Source organism: Oratosquilla oratoria, chromosome 15 (assembly GCF_046742065.1).
Source record: "Oratosquilla oratoria isolate Oo_2021 chromosome 15, ASM4674206v1, whole genome shotgun sequence".
Classification (NCBI taxonomy): Eukaryota; Metazoa; Arthropoda; class Malacostraca; order Stomatopoda; family Squillidae; genus Oratosquilla; species Oratosquilla oratoria.
The window spans coordinates 12,956,977-12,980,917 of record NC_134791.1 but is presented as its reverse complement, the minus strand read 5'-3'; the positions used below and the strand labels follow the sequence as shown (position 1 = coordinate 12,980,917).

The following is a 23,941-nucleotide window of genomic DNA, read 5'->3' as shown; positions in this document are numbered from 1 at the left end:
CAAACAATTTTTCATAAAATCAATCTAATCCCAAGGAAAAGTCCTTATGAATATGTACATTACCTTTTTTGGTTATCTTATTAAGATACAAACCATAGGAAATCACATGGTGTGTGTGTAAATATGTATGTATATATATGTATATATGTGTATATGCATGCATATATATATATATATATATATATATATATATATATGCAAGAGTAAACCACCAGGAAAGAGAAACTAAACACAGCAGAGCACTTTCATATATTACATCTTCAGTGCAAAGTAAGTGGTAAGAAAGGATTACAAGAATATACATATATATGCATGGACAGAGGAATGTGGGAAGGAAATAAGGTGAGATGTCAGTCCCACTTTGAGGCCCCCTGGAGTGATGTAGAGGGCGAACTACACATTAGGTTAGACCCCAGCTTCCATTCTTCCATTCTTTTAATTCTTTCTTTCTATGTACTTTATACTGAAGATGTAATACACAAAACCACTCTGTTTCTTTTAGTTTCTCTTTCCCAGTGGTTACTCTTGCATAATTGAACACAAGTTACCAATGTTTCTTATTAGCATATATTTATATGTATATATATATATATATATATATATGTATATATATACATATATATATATATATATATATATATATATATATATACATATGTTTACATACTTAAATACATACATACACATATATACAATATATATACTTTCTGGTTTGAATGTGGGTACCGGGTAAGTGTTATGCATCAGTCCTACCTTTAAGGAGCGATGGAGGGTCAAAATTCTCCATGAAGTGAAGATTTTAGAGAGTTGTGTAGAAACAAATGTACAGGTCATTTATATAAGGGGCTGGATGAAAACTGAAAGAATGCTATTACAAACACAACAGGAAATAAAGAATGGGGCAAAACTAAGAGTGAAAGAAAGGCATGAATGGTGAATTTTTTTATTTTCATCTGATGTGCTGCTGACTAGTGAACTAAATGCATACAAAGCCAAAAGAATAGTGCACATGCAAAATGAAGCACTGTTGCCTACAAATGAGTCACAACAATACACTAGACAGGGGAAAGGGTTTTAGGAATGGAAATCTTTATTATGGCCATTACTTCATACTAACCTCAGTGAGTGGGGTAAAGCAGGAAATAAGTTTATATATATATATATATATATATATATATATATATATATATATATATATATATATATATATTTCTTTCATATTATCAGCTATTATCTGCAAAGTGAGATGTCTTGGCATGGGAAATAATTATCCTCTCTCCCTTTTATTCCCACCACATGCACCCCTTTCCCTCCTTCCTCATTAAACCATGCAAAGCATTGCACCATATCACTTTCCCAGCTTTACTCCTGGTTTATCCATGCTGCACCCCACTTAGTCTATATTGTACATTCTTCTCCAATTGTCACTCATGTACATTTTCACTCGCTCTCCCCCTCTCATATCTACACACACACACACAAACATATATCTATGAATTACATTACATATACCAAAGACTTTCTCCCCCTTATAAGGGAGGTAGCCAAAAAAACAAAGGCATAAAATCCACTCCCACCCATTCCATCCCCATATACTCCACTCCCATCCACCCTCCTCCCTCCCTCTTATCTTGGCTCCTTCTGGATGACAGGTCATCCACATCTCACCCACTGCCCTGGGTCAGAAGCAGTGTCACAAGACACAGCACATCCACAGCAAGGCTGCTTCCTTAAATCTGTGACTTCCCCTCTCCATCCCCTTGTGCAGAAATGGAGAAGGTAAGGAGAAATCCTTTTGGGTAGTGTAAATTTATTTTTCACATGTACTCCCTCACAGCCCATCCCCAACTCGCTCCCTTTCATGCATCACAGCATCATCCACACACAACCATTCTTAATTCACCCTTATCTTCAGTCTTCTCCTGTCCTTCCTCAACAGACATTCCCTTCTTTCCCAATGCCTCTTTTACCCCCATCCATCCATCTCATCCTTGGTCGCCCCCTCATGTTCATTCCTTCCACCTCTTTTACTAATATTTCTTCACTCATTCTTTCCATGTGTCCAAACCATCCCAATACACTTTCATCAACCCTATCTCCCAACTCCCTTTCCAACCCCATTCTCCTCCTCACCTCCTTGTTTATCCCCACTCTTTCATTATATGTCTACCCTTCCCTTTCATCCCCTTTAGAAATTACAGAGCAGAGCAAAAGAAATCCCTTCAGGTCATGTTAGTTTCTCATCCTTTCACAACCTCTCTACTCACATTTATCTATTGCCCTCTCCCTTCCCTGCACAACAGACATTCTCCTAATATATACTTGGACACTCAGTGATTAAATGGGTTAGATTATCACTATTATAGGTGAAAGTTAAAATAGAGGCAGACTGAGTCTGTCTGGCAACAAACAATTTTGTAATAAAGCCATCTCTATATATATTACAGGCATCTTCCTCTTCATAAGAGAAGTAGCCAGTTAAGGCATGCAACCATCCCCACCCATTCCACTCCAATCCATCACCCATTTGTTTCCCTCTCATCTTAGCTCCTTGTGGATGAAGGGCCATCCCAGTCTCCTGCCCACTGGTTGGGTCAGAAGCAATGCAGTAAAGCAAGCACACCCACAGCATGGGTAGCCTCTTCATTTACATGGCAACCCTCCTTCCACATCCATTCAAAAGAAATAGAGAAGACAATAAGAATTCCCTTCAGGTTGTGTCAAATCAGCATCTATACACAACCATTCTCCACTCACATTTATCCCCTGCCTTCCCCTTTCCCCATTCAACAGATGTCCTTTATGTTCAAAGTCCCTTTCACCCAAACCATTCATCTCCCTTTTTGTTTTCCCCTTATACTTCATCCACCTCCTGCTTTCCGTACTTTTTCTGCTAATCTTTTCTCACTCATTCTTTCTATGTGCCCAAACCACCCCAATCCTCTTTCATTATCCCTGGCTGCAGACATGCTATATCAAATCTGCTTCAAACAGTCCTCTGTAAGAGGGCACCATCATGGCCCTCTTGGAGACAACAGAAATCTAATATTCATACTAAAGCACACACAAGAAAATGTATAATGATTTAATGGAAAAAGAAAATCAAAGAGGCATAAGTACATGTACAACTATCGATGGTTCATTTTCTTAAATTAAGCTTCAGAGAAGATATCAACTGTGGCTCTGTAATATATAACTCAGTACATGAAAGGGACTAACGTTGCAGTCACTTGTGCATTAAGCTTGATTTTCTACAATATTTTCATCCTTATATCATGCTTCTTTTTGTACCATCAAAGCATATGCCTTTCATATAAAGAAAATTGTCCTCATTTTTTCTTTTTCATACCTTTGAACCTTCGCACATTGGAGTTCCATATATAGGTGATTCTCTATGCACTCCTAATCTGCTGTACTAATACCTACCATGCATAGAATATTCCTGAACAATGATCATGAACTTAATGACTTAACAAACTAAGTAGTGTTCAAAACACAAACAACAGGTCTCCCTCACTATATGATAGAGTTACATTCCAGAAAACCCAAACGTATGGTGATTGATTGTATAATGAGCTTATGAACTCATGGGAAAAATTGGGACAGTGATCACTTTCCAAAAGCTGGAGATAATCATCTATTTAACTTGCATGATTGCAGAAAAGAAACTGGCCAAATATATAGCAAGACAAAGAGTATAAATATATAATAATTTACATCAACTATCATACATCAATACATCATATAGCAAGAGACTTGTACTGTTAATTATAAAGAACATTATATCATTGATTATAAAGAACATTATATCATTGATATATAAGTTTCAAATAAAGCAGTTAAAGAAACAGGTCTTGTGAATCTGCAACCTTACCATTGCATGCATAAGAAAAAACCTTTCTGAAAATGAAGCTGTCATTAATAATATAGTTAACATATTTAAAAATATCTTCCTTAAGAATGTGTCTGTGTATAAGAGAGAGAGAGAGAGAGAGAGAGAGAGAGAGAGAGAGAGAGAGATGTATACTAATCTTGAAAGAAAGAAAAAAAAAAGAAAGTACTACTGTCTTAAGAATATCAATGTGAAATATACATATATATACACTATACCAGCCTTTTCCCATTTTAAGAGGGGAGGGGTTTCAGAGCACATACCCACACCATACACAATTAAACCCCATTTAACCACCCCTCCCATCTCTGCACCTCTGGGATGAAGGGTCATTCCTGTTCTTCATCCTACTGCTTGGGTCAAAGTCAATGCAGTGAAGCACAGTTCTTCCATAGTAAGGACTAACAGCCAAGACTGGTTTACCCCACTGTTTCATCATATGGCGAGCCCCACCCATCCACTTAAAATAATTCAAGAAGTAGATGAGAACATCATTTCAGGACATGGAATCCTTTCATATAGTAATCTCCCTCCAGTCACTCCTATCTATTGTACTATCTTTTCCATGTTTGAGTTTAGACAGTATGGAAGATAAAAGGTGTGTATAATGAAACTTAAAAAAAAAAAAAAATGAATAAATAATAAAAAATAAATAACTAGATTTAATGAGCATACTTACTCCTCTGTATTCTATATCTTTTGGAGGGTACTTAAAGTTTGGCCCAAAATTGACTCCAACTGTAATATTTCTGTAGAGTGAAATGCCTGGGTAGTATGATCCACCATAGATGTTCTTGAAAGCTGAACCATATGATTTCCCATTCCTAAAGAATAAAAAATAAAACTGTTTATAGATACCAAACCTCAACCAATCATCTTAACCTTCTCTATGAATATGAAGACATCAAGTTGTTCTTGCTGTATTATTAGTCTTAAGCCATTCATACTCTAATTTAGCTATGACAACATTCTCATGTTCCCATTTGCCTCACCTGGCTAAATTTCATGGCCCCTAACCAAAGTGACTTGGAATGGAAGAAAAATGTATGTTCACAAATAACATCAGTGTGTCATGATTTGTATTCTATCTATATATCAATAGATAGAATACCATTCATGACAAACTAATGTTTTAAGTGGAACTGAAAGCATTTTCATTCATTATATACATACATACATATACCAAGGCTTTTCCCCCCTTACAAGGGAGGTAGCCAAAAAGGAAAAGGCATAAAATCACTTCCACCCATTCCATCCCTGAATACACTCCACACCCCTCCACCCTCCCTCTTATCTTAGCACCTCCTGGATGACGGTTATTATATTATATATAATTCATTATATAATCTATCAAAATCATAAAAACTAGAGCAAATACTTACTTGAAGAACTCAACAGTGCTACCTGGCAATGGTTTCAAATTCTTTAAAGCTTCTGGCATGTCATCTTTATCTTCATAGTAAAGGTGTGACCTAAACTTCACTAGTGGCTGCAAAACACATTGAAGAATACATGAGAATGTATTTTTATATAACACTAATGCTTACTTAAGTACCGGTACAAGAGTGTATCCCTAAAATTATTATGAGCAAATATGTACACAACAAAGTATTAATCTGGTTTAATGTCAGAATTCCCCATCTCAGATAGGGGCTACAATGGCCTCATTATGATGAACTTTTTTGATGCATAGGACTATTAATTTTCATTGAAAATTCAGTTCCAGGATTGTAATCAAATCCTAATATCCAGTGCTACTACAAAATAAACACAAAGTACACTATTATTTATTTCTACACCTAACAATTCAAGTAAATATGTCCACTTGAGTTACCAAAACCTTAACTTACACAAAACTTTCTAATTCATTGGATATTCTAATTCATTGGATATATCATACTGGGTAAAAGAAATTTATAGTTATCATACTGGGTAAAAGAAATTCATAGAGAATTAACCTTGTCTTTGTAGGTACTGGGAAGTCGGTCAACTGGATTATTGTCTGGAAGTGTGATAAGGCAGCCCAACACATCTCCTTCACTAAAGCCATCTTTACAATAATGCTTTCCCCGAGATTCTTGAAATACTGTGCCTTTCCTGCAGAGATATTAGCAAGTTTGTGAAGTCTGCAGAATGTAAGAAAATATAGATACAAATCAATTAATCAGTTGGTTTTCTTCTGTCTTGTAGAAATACTAACCTTGACCGCCAAGAGTAACCGAATTTGTCATAACCAAGAGGGGCCTGAAGATTTGCAAATTTCTGACACCACCCAAGGCGAGTGTGTGAACCTTCTGGTTGATCCTCTATGGTCGCTTCCCAGTACCAAGTACCTCGGTTCACACCTTGGGTACAAAACAATACAGTCACTGTACATTATCTCATCTTCCTTTTACATACATACAAATACCAAAGGCTTTTCCCCCCTTACAAGGGAGGCAGCAGCACAAAAAAAATAAATAAATAAATAAAATAAAATAAAATAAAAAAATAAATACATACATACTTATACCAAAGGCTTTTCCCCCCTACACAGGGGGGTAGTCAAAAAGAAAAAGACATAGAAACCACTCCCACCCATTCCATTTCCTATATATTCCATTCCCCTCCACCCTCCTCCCTCCATCCCATCTTGGCACCTCCTGGATGACGGGTCATCCCTGCATCCTGTCCACTCTCCTGGGTCAGAAGCAGTGTTGCAAAACACAGCACATCCACAGCAAGGCCGCTTCATAAATTCAGCGACCCCCCCCCCCTCTCCATCCCCTCATGCAGAAAAGGAGAAGACGGGGAGAAATCCCTTCTGGCTGCGTCAAATTTTTTCTCATACATACTTCCTCACCCCCCATCCACCACCCACTCCCCCTCATGCATCACAGCATCATCTATACACAACCCTTCTCCATTCACCCCTATCTTCTGTCTTCTCCCGTCCTTCCTCCACAGACATTCCTCTCTTTTGTAATGCTCCTTTCAACCCATCCATCCATCTCATCCTAGGACGCCCCCTCATATTCACTCCTTCCACCTCTGCCTTCCACACTTCTTTTACTAACCTTTCTTCACTCATTCTTTCCATGTGTCCAAACCATCCTAATACTCTTTCATCAACCCTATCTCCCAGCTCCCTTTCCACCCCTGTTCTCCTCCTCACCTCCTCATTTCTCACTCTATCTAGCCTAGTAACCCCTATCATACTTCTCAGACATTTCATCTCAAACACATTCAAACTCCTTCTCTCTTCCTCTCTCATGTTCCATGTTTCTGCCCCGTACACTGCTGTTGGCACAATCACTCCTTCATATAACCTCCTCTTAGCATCCATTCCCAGATGTCTATTTCTCATTACACTTTTAAATCCACCAAGGCATTTACTTGCTTCTCTCAATCTACATTCTACCTTCACCCCAACTCCTCCCTTTCCTGCCACATTCGCACTCAAGTATCTAAAACTATCCACTTCCAGCCTGCTGTCACTCTCTCCCCTTGTACATCTCATCACCTTACTTTTGCCCGCATTTATCTTCAGCTTCCTCCTTTCACACACCTTCTCAAACTCTGTCAATAACTTCCTCAATCCCTCCACTCCCATCCAACCCCTCCCTTCCTCTTATCTTGGCTTCTCCTGGATGACGGGTCATCTTCCTTTAAATATTTGAATATCCTATAATTCAAAGACCTTATAAGGGGGAAGAGGCCCTTGGTGTATAACTGGAGGCAAAGGTTATCATGTTCCCTTAAACAAGCACTTTATAGCTACTATTTAATATAAGGAGGTGAGGAGGAGAAAGGGGGTGGAAAGGGAGTTGGAAGATAGGCTTCATGAAAGAGTATTGGGATGTTTTGGACACTTGGAAAGAATGAGTGAAGAAAGATTAGTAAAAGAGGTATGGAAGGCAGAGGTATAAGGAGTGAACACGAGGGGGCAACCAAGGATGAGATGGATGGATGGGGTAAAAGGGGCACTGGGAAAGAGGGGAATGTCTGTTGAGGAAGGAAAGGAGAAAACAGAAGATAGAGGTGAATGGAGAATAGTTGCATATGGATGATGCTGTGATGCATGAAAGGGAGTTGGTGGGGGATGGGGACTGAGGAAGTACATGTGAAAAAATAATTTGACGCAGCCCAAAGGGATTTCTCCCCATCTTTCTTTTTCTGCATGAGGGGATAGAGAGGGGGGGTTCCCAATTTAATGAAGCGGACTTGCTGTGGATGTGCTGTGTCTTGTGACACTGCTTCTGACCCAGGGCAGTGGGCGAGGTGTAGGGATGACCCATCATCCAGGAGGAGCAAAGATAAGAGGGAGGGAGAGGGGTGAATGGGAGTGTAGTATGTGGGGCTGGAATGGGTGGGAGTGGACTTTATGCTTTTGTCTTTTTTTGCTACCTCCCTTGTAAGGGGGAAAAAGCCTTCGGTATATGTATGTATGTATTCAATTTAACCAATGCTACTTTGATATTTTTCCCTAACTCACTGAAATAAATATGGCAAATCTACACCCTTTCATATGAGGAAAATACAGTGGAGAATCCCTGTTCCCTCACCCTACCCCATTTAGTTGCTTTTTATGACATGACATTGGGGGAAAACCAACTTAAGCTATCAGGCCCTGCTGTGAAGCTACTCTGTCTTGTTGCATTGCTTTTGACCCAAGCAGTGGGTGGAGGACAGGGATGACCCTTCATAAACAAGGAGTGAAAATATAAAAGAAAACAAATGAGTAATGGATGGGTGTGGGATGAGTGAAGGGTGGATGTATGCTCTGGTTGGCTGCCTCCCTTATATGGGGGAAAGGGCCTTTTGATTTATGTATGTATGTACCTGATTAAGTTCTCAAAATGCCTAACAGATGAACAAAAGGAGGGCAAGTTGACAAGCAGCATTTCTTCATATCTTAGCAGTGGATATTTTGCATTTATACAAACATATTTTAGATAACTGAAAGATAGACTGTGGTGAAAGAGAGGTTTTGGAGATGAAAACTAAATTCTTTGTTACAGATTCAGTACAATACAGAATTCTTTTGATGAGTGTGGGGTGGGTGTATGCTTTGATTTGGCTGTCCCTCTTACAAGGGCGAGAATGCGCTTTGGTATGTATTTTCTTCTTTAAGAAGAAAAGGAAAAGCCTCAAAACAACATATTTCTTGTTGAATAAAAAAGTGTCTTCTCAAGTTCAAGTTATGACATTGTTTTTTCACCTAACCACACTAAATCATATCAAGCTGACAACAGTTATTCTTAAGGGAAGATAAACTACATCATTCTATCTGATAATGCATACATACATATATCAAGGGCTTTTTCCCCCTTACAAGAGAGGTAGCCAAAAAACATAGGCATAAAATCCACTCCCACCCATTTCATCCCCACATACTCCACTCCCATTCACCACTCATCTCTCCCTCCCTCTTTTTTCCCCATCTGGGGTATTGGTTGCATCTTATTGCGAGATTAAAATCTGCTGTGTAGCATGCAGCTGATACTTTGGATCTACATGGGGGGCACCCCTTGAGCTACATATTATTTTTTCTGTACATACATATACCAAGGTTTTTTCCCCCTTACAAGGGAGGTAGCCAAAAAGAAAAAGGCATAAAATCATTCCCACCCATTCCATCCCTGAATACACTCCACTCCCCTCCACCCTCCCTCTTATCTTAGCACCTCCTGGATTTTGTGATTATGTCTGTGATAGACGAAATCTCTATTCATAGAGAAGTGATGCTACTTTATTATTCAGCAACTCTCCCTACGTTATGTTGTCCCCCCAACTCTTAATACTGTCCTGTACCACTTCTCTGAATATACATTTCCTTTTTTGCAAAACCCTGTGGTAGGGGAGAAAGAATACTGCCACCAAATGTTCCCACTTGAGTTGTAAAAGGCAGCAAAAACAGGATGGGGATGGTGTTGGCCTTATGGTCTCTTGCAGTCTCCTTCATTCTTATGTTCTTATGTTATGTTCTAGGACTAAGCATTTTGCTCTCTGTAGCCCCAAAGGGGACATTCCCAACAAGAGCAAAGGCATAAGAGAGTCTGGAAGGAGTCTTCCAACCAGAACCCTAAAGTTTGGGTCTATCTGATAATGAAATGTTAAAAAATTACTTATGATATTACTCTGACATTCTAAAACAGTTTCTATACTTACAGTGGGTGGCCCTGATAAGACAGTACCCTTTCTCTCCTGTGACAGCCAAGCGATCATCTGCTACTTTCAACTGTGGGGCTCGGTCATGTAGGGCAAGAAGAACGGCAGCAGGACTCAGGGTTCGGTAAAGCCAGCCAGGAATTGGCTTCCCTGCCCAGTCATTGCTTTCATCAAACTCTTGTCTGTTGGAAACAACAAAAAGAGTATGACTTCAGAGCTAACTACACTTGGCACAACTTAAAGTAAGTTGAGGTGAGAGCTCATGCCAAGAGTTACTAAGCCATGACCAGTCACCACTTTTATGTACTCAGTTTATCAGGGTAAGTTGTGGTCACCAGTACTGGCTTTGATCCTGGACACATAGCGAGTGATGCAGAAATAGAAGAAAAATGCCATTTGGAACATAAATTCCAACAACTACCAAGTAAAGGTACTTCTAACCATATTTTTATTCTATACAGCCTCTTGATCAATCAATGATGTGGTTGCTTCATGATCTTATGTCAAACTATAAATGTATTCATTCTACAACTAAATGGTTTAACTTTTACATTCTCTCTATATATTTGAGATATACACCTAACAAAGACCCTTTCTCCCTTCCAATGGGGAGTGGACAAGTCAAAACACACACCCAAATCATACACAAATCCCATCTTAGTACCTCTAGAGTGACAGTGTCCCTGTCCTTCATCACACATTTTGGGTCAAAGCTAATGGAGCAAGGGATAGCTATTGCATAACAGGGCCTGAGAGCAGGAACTGGTATACCTTCTGCTTCATCATGTGGCATCCCCTTCCTCTCTTCATCCATTCAAAATAATTTCATGAAGCTGTGTCATCCTACCATCCATTCACAAGATATCTCATTCATCTTATCATCACCTCAGCTCAATAGTTCAAGCAATAGCTAGGATAGAACCTATAGTGGTCAGAGGACACAAATGAATTCATGAATGGTATAAACAATTCAAAGTTAAAATTAATGGCATTTTACATTGCTATATCACTAACAGCCAAACTAATCTGGTCAGGAAATCAATGAATTTAAAGTGAAACTGCTCATTGCTGTTGTGTGTGGACTACAAAAGATGCTAAAAGCTGTTATACACCTAAAATATTGCAATTTTTTTTTTTACAAGAATACTGTCAAATTCTACATACCTGTAAGGTGCATGAGGATCTGGCTCCGCTAAGATGTATCTGTATCCATCCTTGTTGAATGGGTGGTCCACTGGATACCCGTGTAACTTTGGTGCCGGCATGTCGCTTCGCGCTTTCTTACTCCCTGCACTTGTGTCAGGCACTTTGCGCTTTGCTCCACGCCCCTTCCCTGACACCTGGGTGGGAGCTTTACAGGAAGATTCTGTGTTTTTTGGTGTGGATAAAACTTATATAGTCATGCAAGAAGTAGAAATATTGGAACCAAACAAGATTAAAATAAAAAGATGAAGTACTTCTACAACTCAGTGAAAAGCTATAGGAGACTTAATACAACAGCAATATATGGCTGACAACTAAGTAGCAGTCAGTTCTCATTGTAAAAAATTTATATCAACATAAAGTGTACTACTTGTTAACGTGTTTTCATATGGTATAAAAGTGCAATATCTAGTGTTAGTAACTAACCACCTGTTACAAAATACATAAACATTCTAAACACCTCTGAATTGATTGAATATATTAGCAGTTAAAGTCCTCATATACCATATGGAAACAGAAAATTAACACACGACTATAAAAAAAATAATAATAATAAATAACTGACTTAAAATCCTGACATACCAGGATATACCCCACAAAATAAATTTCTAAAGCATCCCACTTGTATAACCCTTTATGGTGATGAATACTCATCACTCTGCCTGGCTAACCACTCACGTTGGTGACCAGCGAGATAGTTAAAGCCTAGACTTACTAAATATCCTTAGTTCTCAGAATCCTGTGATGGATAAGCTGTGCCTCATTGCATTGTGGCAGGGGCCTGACAACCCTTTGGATCCAAGGTGCACAGATGGAAAGGATGGTTTGTGTGGATCTTTTGGTGCAGGATTGCACTCTGAGCACTCTGGCTTAGCCATCCCCTCATATTAGGATGACTGCAGCGGTTGTACAGAAATATATCCACACATACCCAAAGCAACCAAAATGTATGAAGAAAGACTAGCTTAAAACTGTCAAGCAAGTAAGAGTGTGCAAGATAGGAATGAAAGAAGTGTGGTTGTAAATGGATGAAGAAATGATCCAGTCTGAAAGATGTTCTTGTTTGCTCTAAATTTCTTTTATGTGCATGAGGAGAGGGCCATCATATAGAGAAGAGGTGGGGGTAAACCAGCTCCAGCTGTTCAGCCTTCCTATGGAAGTGCTGTCTCTTGCTGCAGTGCTTCTGACCGAAGCAGTGTGACAGGAGGAAAGGAATGATCCTTCATCCATGAGGGAGACAGGTGGGACAACAAAGTGGTTTTTGAATGGGTGTGTGGTTTGACATGTTCACTCCTCTTATATGGGGGAATAGGCATTTCAATCTATTCATTTGTATGTACATTTGCTATCAGGAAAGGGAGGAGTGGAGGTGGAGGTAGAATGTAGATTGAGAGAACCAAGTAAATGCCTTGGGAGATTAAAAAGTATAATAATGAGAAATAGACACTTGGGAATGGGTGCTAAGAGGAGATTGTATGATGGGGTGATTGTGCTGACAGCACTGTATGGGGCAGAAACATGGAACATAAGAGAGGAAGAGTTATTCAAATGTATTTGAGATGAAATGTCTGAGAAGTATGGCATGGTTAGACAGAGAAGTACAGAGAAGTATGGCTGGATAGACAGAGAAATGAGGTGAAGAGAAGAGCAGGGGTGGAAAAAAGAGTTGGGTGGATGAAAGAGTATTGGGATGGTTTGGACACATGAAAAGAATGAGAACAAAGATTAGTAAAAGATGTGTGGACGGCAGAGTTGGTTGGAATGAACCAAGGATGAGATGGATGGATGGGGTAAAAGGGACATTGAGAAACAGGGGAATGTCTGTTGAGAAAGGGAGACAGAAAACAGAAGATAGGGGTGAATGGAGAATGGTTGTGATGTGTGAAAGAGAGTGGTTATGTGTGAATGATATTTTGATGCAGCCCGAAGGGATTTCCCCCATCTTCAATGTTTCTGCAAGAGGGGATGGAAGGGGATGGAAGGGGGATACAGGCATGGGGTCACCAATTAAATGAAGTGGCACTGCTGTAGATGTGCTGTCTTGCTGCACTGCTTGACCCAGGGCAATGGGTGAGATACAGGGATGACCATTTTCCAGGAGGAGCCAAGAAAAGAGGGAGGGAGGGAGGAGAGGTGAATGGGAGTGGAGTGGGTGGGAATGAAATGGGTGGGATTGGAATTATGCCTTTTGAGTTTGACTACCTCCACTGTGAGGGGGAAAAAGCCCTTGGTATATGTATGTATTCATTTACTTTTGACTAGTAAATAACCTTAGCAGTAAGTGTGGGGCCCAAACAATCAGCCCAATTGGCTTTGCTATAAACTTCCATTGTATTTCCTCCATCTTTTCACATAAGAGGGGCTGACAACTGGTGAGTGCTACCCTCCTCACATGCCAGTGACATTGACATACAACACTCAACAGTCCAGTTTCTTCCCAGAAAGAAGACTCAAGGACTATTACCAGCCACCGTGGAGCTGTAAGTTTCCAGTGCTTAAAACCTGAGGCAACACTCCTTTTATGCAAGGGGGGACGGAGAGGGGGGTCGCCGATTTAATGAAGCGGCCTTGCTGTGGATGTGCTGTGTCTTGTGACACTGCTTCTGACCCAGGGCAGTGGACAAGGTGCAGGCATGACCTGTCATCCAGGAGGTGCTAAGATAAGAGGGAGGGTGGAGGGGTGTGGAGTGTATTTAGGGATGGATTGGATGGGAATGATTTTATGCCTTTTCCTTTTTGGCTACCTCCCTTGTGAGGGGGAAAAAGCCTTGGTATATGTATGTACATGTATGTATGTAACAATTATTATTGTATCATATATACCACAAGGTACTAAGAGTGAGAAAGATGATGAATGGGTTTTGGATGGGTGTGAGATGGGTGTAGGGTAGGTGGATGCTTTGATATAGCCATCCCCCTTATTAGGGGATGAAAGCCTATTGATATTGTGTATTAACATGAAAGCACTCGGGAATTTCTGTTTCTTTCCAATTTCCTTTGTGGTTACCTGCAAAAATTTTTGAATCATGTGTGTTTTTAGTGATCATTCTGCAATATATATATATATATATATATTTATATATATATATATATATATATATATATATACAGGTAAACGTCGACTTACGATGGCCGCGACTTACGATTGTTCGACTTTACGATGAAGACGACGACGACGATATGATAATTTAACCCCTTCCATACTACATATCATAGTGTTTGAATATGGTAAAAAGGATAAAAATAATTAAATAAACTACTGTACATGTTTAATAGGCTATATTCAGTATCTCTGGTGGTTAATATACATACCTGTATATATATATATATATATTCACCAATGAGTTTTCTAAAACACACTTTCCTTTATTACATCACTACTTCCCTCTCTCCATTTTCATTTTCATTTTCACTTCCAATTCCATCTCTTCTTTCACCTGCCTTTCTAACAGCTCATCTTGTGCAACTAAAGCAAAGGAAGCGTCTTTCTTGTATAAAAAAATCAACAAATAAATAAAAAATAAATCATCATATTTCTTCATTACCATCATCATAAATCATCAAGTTTGGCAAGATTGTCCTAGGATCTTGCCTACTTGTAATTTTTATGTAGCTCAGAAAGCAAGTCCAAGTGGGTTATGAGAATCTCTAAGTCAAACTTTCACACACCATACTACACTCCAATAAAACTACCTACAATCTGTGGTACCATCCTTCTACTAAGTGTTTACTTGTAAAACTACTAGTATGCTACCACAATTCCCAAAACTATTGTGTTACACAACTTGGTGTATGGAATTAAGTGATAAGTCACAAACAGATACATCTATTATTCATACTGCTGTTATCTCAATAACTCTGACAAAACTATAAAATGTTCTTCCCTGTCAGTAAATCCTGGTTAGCCATGTAAAAACTGAAATTAAAAGTTCTATTAAAAAATAATAATAAGGGGAGGGGTAACTATGACGCTATTACAGTAACGAAGGGAAGACTAACTTGAGAACTGACTGAGAAGCTGTGCTATCTAGAAAAACAAAATTAAAATCTACAAGCATTACACAGCATATAAAAAGCACATATAACACCTACACCAAGGCTTCAAACTCCAAGCCATCAACTTAGCAAATGTGGACCAAAAACATTTCAGCTACACTACTCTGGAAGGCCTTTTTCTACTTCACCAAAAGATCAAAAAGTTGAAGTGGTAGATACGCCACCATCCCTTAAGCTTGAACACAATGTTAGACATGCAGCAAATATTTATGTAACTAAACGATGAAACTTGTATTAAAAAAGAAAGAAAAGAAAAGAAAAGAGAGAAAAAAAAATCACTTGTCTTTATATAATGCAGTCTGCATACACACCTGGAGCATCCACCGCTGGTCGAATGAGGGTCAAGTCTTTGTTGATGAGCCCAAAGAAGGGATGATGGGGTCCTGGCTCTCCTCGTTCATCAGTCTCTTCAACACTAAAGTACGTGTCTACTTCCTTCATTAGAGTTCGCTGCAACTGTTAGTAATTGTAAGTTAAGGCACTTTTAAACCCCAAGATGAAAAAAAAATGCCATCCATAATTTGTTCATGACCAAAATCTTCCTACTGACAAATGATTAGTGATAAAACTGTGAGTGAAAAACCCAAAGTAAAAAACTTATTCCATTTTAAATGCATGCCACTCTCTTCTATTTAGATGAAAACAAAAAAATAAAGTGGATACTCAACAACGGAAAGTGATGTGGGATGCTTACTTTATTCTGAAAATGAACAAGCCTTCAGCATATTAGAAAATCAACGACAAAGTTTCACCATATATACAGTCCCAATCACAGCAATTAAGAGACACTAATCAGGATGCATAAAACAAAAATCTGAGGTAGCAGAGGGACTTTTAAATTCTATCCTTTGGAAATATTTTTGAATACAGATGAAGTGAAATAGCAGAAATAATAAAACTGAAATTTATATATGACGTGAGCTTCAAGTAAATCTATTCTATTGATAACCACAGTTTTAGCTAATTTTTTGAATTCAGATACTAGTTTCAAACATTTTTCAGTGAGATTGGCCACTATATTGTAAAACACGGCAACAAAAATATTACACAGATGTACTGCTACAGGCACTTATATTTCACACGAACTATACCCTTATACGTAACACATAATTCTTCTATAACAAAAAGTAACACAATCATAAAACAAGTTTCTTGTACAGAAACAGACACACACACATTTTCACTGTGGGTTTTATGGTCTAAAATGCCTTGATACCGAAGTGAAATAACCCTCAGCCCTTGCCATACCTTCAGTTGAATAAAACAATCTGGTCTTGACTAACGCAAACTTAATTGTGTTACTAGAGCTAAAGGTTTCATGAAGATCGACCTTAAATTCTTCAGCCCAGGGCCTGACTCACAGATGAATATAAATCTGACTAGCATTAGTTAGAATAAAACCCTAAAAAGCATCAATGGGTTGATGGAAATTAAACAGTATATGGAAGTAATACCATACCAAAGTCCTTATCTCTCTTTCATGAGGGATGACCAATTCAAAGTACACAATCACATCATCATACACAATTCAAACCAATCTTACCACCTCTCCCATTTTAGCACCCCTAGGACGAAGGGTCATTTTTGTTTCTGTCCCCTGACACACTACTTAGGTCAATGGCAAAGCAGCAAGGCACAGCTCTTTCATGGCAAGGCCCAATAGCCAGAGATGGTTTACCCCTTAACCTCTTCCATGCGATGATGCCTATGTAGAAGTCATAAGGTGCAAGTCTCTATGAGGACACTGGCATTGGCATCCTACATACATACATACATATGTATGTTGATTATATTTATTTTGTAATCGAAGCTCGCTGGCCGACTGGGTAATGGCGTCGTTACTTGCGGCGAAGGTCAAGGGGATGACAGTTTGAATCCTGCCACCAGCGAAGTTGAACCAAGGGCATGGTTCATTAAATTCCATGCTACAAAGCCCTCTGTAAGGGGCACCATCCTAGCCTTCCGATAGGAGAAGTTTGTTACGTTAAACCATCATATCAGCTGAGTTACCCCCAAATTCTGTGAACTGGCTCAATTGTGTTTTCTGTGTTTATCATTACTCAGAGTGAAAGAGAATGAGTAAATCAGCAGCGACTTTACAATTATAATGAAAGTATTATGATGCATTATCGTACATCAGGCATCTGATGCTGCACATTAGAATTTGACTTGTATTGAAGGGATTAACTGCTTCACTGTATAGTGACATCCCATCTTCATCTACTCAAAATAATTTATGAAGCAAATGAGAAGAACATCCCTTCAGTCCCGTCTCCCCTGAACTGAAGTCTCCTTGGAGAGACGGGACTGCTCAGACAGACAGTCTTGGGAACAACAACAACATCATTACTTCATCTATACACAATCTCTCTAGCCATTCACTCCTATCTTTTGTACTCCCTCGTCCAAGCTTGACAAGAAAGACCTTAGCAAAACAAGTACAGAAAGCAGAAAAGGATGATGGGAACTTTGGAAGACCATGAATAAGGTTGATAGATGGTGTGATGGGGCACTGGATGCAAGCAATGTCCATGGTTACAAAAACCTAATTAAATTCAAATCTACTCACCAACTGCTTCAAACCCTAAAATTGAATTGTGCACCATATAGCATTCTTTGGAGTTGTTCTAAAGAGATTATTATTTCTGAATGTGGCTTAGTGGGGTTGATTGGGTGAAGCCTGCCATCATTCCTAGGGCTTTGTTTTGTAATATCTATAGACTTTTTATAGTGGTTCGAGGTGGAGGTGGGAATGGGACTTGGCCAGGGATAAGTTATGTCGCCTTGGCTGTTCAATTTGTACACGGATGGGGTAGTACAAGAGGTGAATGCAGGGGTGGTGAGCTGGGGATTGGAGACAGTTGGAGAAGGTGGAGAAGGGCGAGAGATATGCCAGTTGTTGTTTGCTGGCAGCACTGTGCTTGTGGCAGGATCGGGGGAGGGTTTAGGGAAGTTGGTGATGGAGTTTGGGATGGTGTGTGAGGGAAGGAAGTTGGAGATGGATGTGGGTGAGAGTGAAGTGATCTGATGTACAAGGGGAGAGGATAGCAGCCAATTGGAGGTGAGTGTTGGGGGAAGGGGACTGAAGGAAGTGGATAGCTTTGGATACTTGGGGGCGAATGTGGCAGGAAAGGGAGGAGTGGAGATGGTGATGGAATGTGGATTGAGAGAAGTAAGTGGATGCCTTGGAGTACTGTATGAAGAGGTGGTTGTGCCGACAGCACTGTGTGAGGCAGAAATATGAAACATGGGAGAGGAGGAGTTTAAATGTGTTTGGGATGAGGTGCCTGAGAGGTGTGGTAGGGGTTGCTGGGCTGGATAGAGCAGGAAACAAGGAGGTGAGGAGGGGAGTGGGGGAATGTTGGGATGATTTGGGCACATGGAGGTTAGGAGTGAAGAGGGATTGGTGGGGGGAGGTGTGGAAGACGGAGGTGGAAGGAGTGAACATGGGGTGATGGTTTGGGCACATGGAGGTTAGGAGTGAAGAGGGATTGGTGGGGGGAGGTGTGGAAGACGGAGGTGGAGGGAGTGAACATGGGGGGACAACTGAGGGTGGGATGGATGGATGGGGTGAAGGGGACATTGGGAGGGAGGGGGTGTCTATTGAGGGGGGAGGGAGGGGAGGAGGCAGAGGAGGGGAGTGAGTGGGGAATGAATGATATTTTGATGCAGCCCAAAGGGATTTCTCCCCATCTTCTCTTTTTCTGCATGAGAGAACAGAGGGGAGTAGCCAATTTGAATGAAGCATCCTTGCTGTGGATGTGCTGCATCTTGCTACACTGCTTCTGACCCAGGGCAGTGGGTGAGATGCAGAGATGACCTGTCATCCAGGAGGAACCAAGAAAAGAGGGAGGGAGGGGTGGTGAATGGGAATGGAGTATGTGAGGATGAAATGGGTGGGAGTGGATTTATGCCTTTGACTTTGGTTACCTCCCTTGTATGGGGGAAAAAGCCATCAGTATATGTATGTATGTATAGATTTTCTTTGAATTCTTTATTATAAAGAACTAGCTTTCCATTCTTTTTTTAAAGAGAAATCAAGTCCTGAGGCTGTGTCAAATACTCTGTTTATGCCTATGAGTACAAAATCCACTAGTAGCAAATAAATGTGCCTCAATGCCACTACTGTCTGAAAGGCAGAATCTTAACTTTCTTCACTCCCCGTTGGAAATACAACTAAGTGAGCTGCTACACACCCAATGCCAGGATCATGGCTACAAGAACAAAAGGTCCAAACAGTGACTGCTGTTGGATCTCTAGATTCTGCTGGGTTCTTATAATGGGGATTTCTACTTAAACAACTGAAAATGTATCAAGTCAGTTTTGGGATTAAAACACAGGAATGATTTCTGTCTGAAGCCAAGTTAATTTGGAAAGAAAAACCTGTGGTTTAATTTTGTTGAAGATCAATTCTTCCACTAGTTTTGAAATGGCAGGGGGCAAGTGATGCAAGTCTCTATGATACTGGGGAATTGGGTAGTTTATTTGGTTTCTGGATGGAAATGGGGTATATAATATATGCTTGTATGTAAATCATGAGGAAGGCTGATCATGTGCACATGCGCACAGACACAAATGCACACAAACAATATACACAATGGACATTACAAAAGTAGATGTAGCAGGGATGAGAATAATGGCATGATTTAAAATTCTACCACTTGAGCATTGAACGTGAACTTACAGTAGTGTGCCACGAGTGTGTAGCTCTCCTGGCGATGGTGGTCATGGCCTCCCAGTGCTGATCTAGGAAGGGGATGATGTCCCGCTGCAAGCTGAAGAGGTAGATTGCTTTGTCATCTTTTGTACTCTGTTGCTGTAGGTTGGCAATGGCCGAGATGCACATGTCTCGGAATTCTGGGGGCACAAAGGAAATGGCAGTGAAGATGGAGGTGTTCTTAGAAGAAGAAGAAGAAGAAGAAGAAGGAGAAGGAGAAGGAGGAGGAGGAGGAGGAGGAGGAGGAGGAGGAGGAGGAGGAGGAGGAGGAGGAGAAGAAGAAGAAGAAGGAGGAGGAGGAGGAGGAGAAGGAGGAGGAGGAGAAGAAGAAGAAGAAGAAGAAGAAGAAGAAGAAGAAGATGACGACGACGACGACAAAGGAGAAGAGGATGAAGAAGAAAAAATATTAAGGTGAGAGAGAGAGAGAGAGAGAGAGAGAGAGAGAGAGAGAGAGAGAGAGAGAGAGAGAGAGAGAGAGAGAGAGAGAGAGAGAGAGAGAGAGAGAGAGAGAGAGAGAGAGAGAGAGAGAGAGAGAGAGAGAGAGAGAGAGAGAGAGAGAGAGAGAGAGAGAGAGAGAGAGAGAGAGAGAGAGAGAGAGAGAGACTTTTTTACAGGTCATGTCACTCAATCAATTTTCATATTGAAAGCTGATACTCACGTGCTTGTGATTTGCGGAATGATTCGATGCCACTGGGGGAGCAGGTCTTGCATGTGAAGGAGTAATTGATCATGAATGGGACAAGTTTGCCGAGTTGGACTGTGATGCAGGATTCATGAAACCAAGACCCACATTGCCAACACATCAATTCAATGATGTTCAGATTCCTCAGCTTCCCACTGAAATGAGGATGAGGAAGACATATTGTAAAATCATTCCATCTCATACTTTAGTTCTTTCTTGCAGGAGACCCACATTCCCAAAGGTGGGCCACAGCCAGTGTGTTGAACCATAAATCATGCAGTGAAGAAACTTTGCAATGTTCTCTGTACTGTGTGAATGTTAATCAGTGTACTATGATTTACATCTGGAAGTACTTGATTTTTTATGGCTTGTTTGATCTTGTTGTTGTTGTTGTTGTCGTTCCCTAGACTGTCTGTCCGAGCAGTCCCGTCTCCCCAAGGAATGCCATAGCCGAAACTGGGTTTTCCCACAAATCCTTTATAGAGCGTATGTTGTGTTGTTTGCGTGCATGATTGTGTATAATGCAGTCTTCCATTATGTGTTGTATGGTATGGGGTGAAGTGTTACATCCTGGGCAGCTGTTCACAACGCGGTCATCCAGCCTCTTCTGGTAGCTTAGAAGTGCTGGGTGGTGACCGCACCGCAGTCTGGCCAAGTGGACTCTGTCCTTTCGTGGGAGAGAGGATTCAGAAGGGTGGATATCAGCGGGTCTGGCATGCAGCAGTGTGTTGTCTTTCAGTGTGTTAATGGAGCGGTGAGTGATATGATTATGAATATGTTTCCGGAGGCTGGTATTTGGTGGTTGTGGAGGAAGAGAAGAGAGTATCTGTGCGTGATAAAGGTCTTTGGGTGTTGTTTTAATGTTTCTTGGTGTGTGTGGGTGTTCTGCTATGTAGTGTAGCGGGTGTAATGTGTTTGTGGTGGCTGCGGCAAGTGTTTGTGTGCCTCTCATGTCGAGGTGGTCCTTGACTTTGAGGACTTTTGTTTCATGGTGTAAATGGTCTGTGGGTGTTGTATTTGTGCAGCCTGTAATTGTTTTTAGGGCTTTGTTTTGTATGATTTGAAGGGTGTTGTGGTGTGTCTCACTGAGATTAGGAGCCCATGCAGGACTCGCATAATTCAACACTGAGCGTATGCATTGTATGTATATTGTTATATTAGTTTCTTTGTTTTGTCCAAATGTTGTTCCAGTGATTGACTTAAGTGCGTTAAGTCTGGGTGTGCATTTGTTTTTTATGTTTGTGATGTGTTGTTTGAAAGACATGGATGTATCGTATGTTACACCAAGAATTTTTGGTGTGTTTGTGTGTGGTATTAGAGTGTTGTTGATGTAGAGATGAGGTATGTATTTGTGTTCTTTTGTCCAGTTGGTGAGAAGTGTTGCTGTAGATCTGTTGCTGTAGGTCCTGGAGCTGCAGCGTCTACGTCGTGGGACCACCCCCCAACCCCAAGAGTTGGGGGCCAAACGGCAGCAACTACCCCTGGCCACCGGCTCTACACAGGTGGCACCGATCCCCAAGAGGAGCTACGCCTACCTTGGGGAGTACCACAATCCTTTTTCCCAACATGTTTGATCTTGTAAGCAGTGTTTGTTTAATATATAATTTGTATCTTGATATTTATGCAAAAGGATGCTCGCTGGCTGAGCGGGTTTGGGCGTCGTTACTTGAGGCAGAGGTCGAGATGATGATGATTTGAATCCTGGTCAGGGGGAGTGAACTAAGGGCATGGTTAAATTCTATGCTACAAAGACTGCTGTAAGGGGCACCATCCTAGCCTCACGATATGGAGGAGTTTGTGACATAAAACCAAATCATGTTCACGTAAAGAAGCAGTCTAGGGTGTTGGGGATAGGTTTCAAAAGACCTGTGAGTAGTGTGCTCCAGGTGTGGGTTTGTTAGTGTCCTGGTTTTGTGTCATATGATGTACATACATACATACATACATATACCAAAGGCTTTTTCCCCTTTACAGGGGGGGGGGTTAGCCAAAAAGAAAAAGGCATAGAAATCACTCCCACCCATTTCACTTCCCATATATTCCACTCCCCTCCACTCTCCTCTCTCCATACCACCTTGGCACCTACTGGATGATGGGTCATCCCTGCATCCTGTCCACTCCCCTGGGTCAGAAGCAGTGTCGCAAGACACAGCACATCCACAGCAAGGCTGCTTCATAAATTCGGCGACCCCCCCCCCTCTCCGTCCCCTCATGCAGGAAAGGAGAAGACGGGGAGAAATCCCTTCGGGCTGCGTCAAAATTTTTCTCATACATACTTCCTCACCCCCCATCCACCACCCACTCCCCCTCATGCATCACAGCCTCATCTATACACAACCCTTCTCCATTCACCCCTATCTTCTGCCCTCTCCCATCCTTCCTCTACAGACATTCCTCTCTTTTGTAAAGCCCCTTTCACCCCATCCATCCATCTCATCCTAGGACGCCCCCTCATATTCACTCCTTCCACACTTCTTTCACTAATCTTTCTTCACTCATTCTTTCCATGTGTCCAAATCATCCTAATACTCTTTCATCAACCCTATCTCCCAGCTCCTTTTCCACCCTTGTTCTCCTCCTCACCTCCTCATTTCTCACTCTATCTACCCTAGTAACCCCTATCATACTTCACAGACATTTCATCTCAAACACATTCAAACTCCTTCTCTCTTCCTCTCTCATGTTCCATGTTTCTACCCCGTACACTGTTGTTGGCACAATCATTCCTTCATATAACCTCCTCTCAGCATCCATTCCCAGATGTCTATTTCTCATTACACTTTTTAATCCACCAAGGCATTCTCGCTTATCTCAATCTACATTCTACCTCCACCCCCACTCCTCCCTTTCCTGTCACATTCACACCCAAGTATCTGAAACTATCCACTTCCTCCAGTTTCTCACCGTTAATGCTCACTTCCAGCCTACTGTCACTCTCTCCCCTTGTACATCTTATCACCTTACTTTTGCCCACATTTATCTTCAGTTTCCTTCTTTCACACACCTTCTCAAACTCTGTCACTAACTTCCTCAATCCCTCCTATGATCCTACTACAAGTGCAGTGTCATCGGCAAACAACAACTGGCTCACCTCCCACATTTCTCCATTTTCTTTAATCATCTCCAACCCCTGATCCATTACCCTTGCATTCACCTCTCGCACTACCCCATCCATGTAAAGATTGAACAGCCAGGGCGACATAACACACCCCTGACGAAGTCCCACCTCTACCTCAAACCA

General features: G+C 40.9%; 1 protein-coding gene across 5 annotated transcripts in view; it reads right to left on the bottom strand.

Moving 5' to 3' along the window:
• The window catches only part of ash2 (Set1/Ash2 histone methyltransferase complex subunit ash2), a 39,259-nt gene that overhangs the window by 3,289 nt on the left and 12,029 nt on the right, over window positions 1–23,941 (bottom strand). For 2 of the 5 annotated variants that reach the window (XM_076198565.1, XM_076198566.1), the window contains exons 4-12: window positions 20,677–20,855; window positions 19,986–20,158; window positions 15,613–15,757; window positions 11,207–11,408; window positions 10,043–10,224; window positions 6,093–6,237; window positions 5,851–5,989; window positions 5,275–5,381; window positions 4,572–4,716 (exon numbers count right to left, since the gene is read on the bottom strand). In XM_076198565.1, coding sequence (XP_076054680.1) covers window positions 4,572–4,716; window positions 5,275–5,381; window positions 5,851–5,989; window positions 6,093–6,237; window positions 10,043–10,224; window positions 11,207–11,408; window positions 15,613–15,757; window positions 19,986–20,158; window positions 20,677–20,855 — 1,417 coding nt within the window. Of the gene's footprint in view, window positions 1–4,025; window positions 4,353–4,571; window positions 4,717–5,274; window positions 5,382–5,850; window positions 5,990–6,092; window positions 6,238–10,042; window positions 10,225–11,206; window positions 11,409–15,612; window positions 15,758–19,985; window positions 20,159–20,676; window positions 20,856–23,941 lie in introns of those variants that run through there. The other 3 variants (XM_076198564.1, XM_076198563.1, XM_076198562.1) reach the window with 3 other exon arrangements.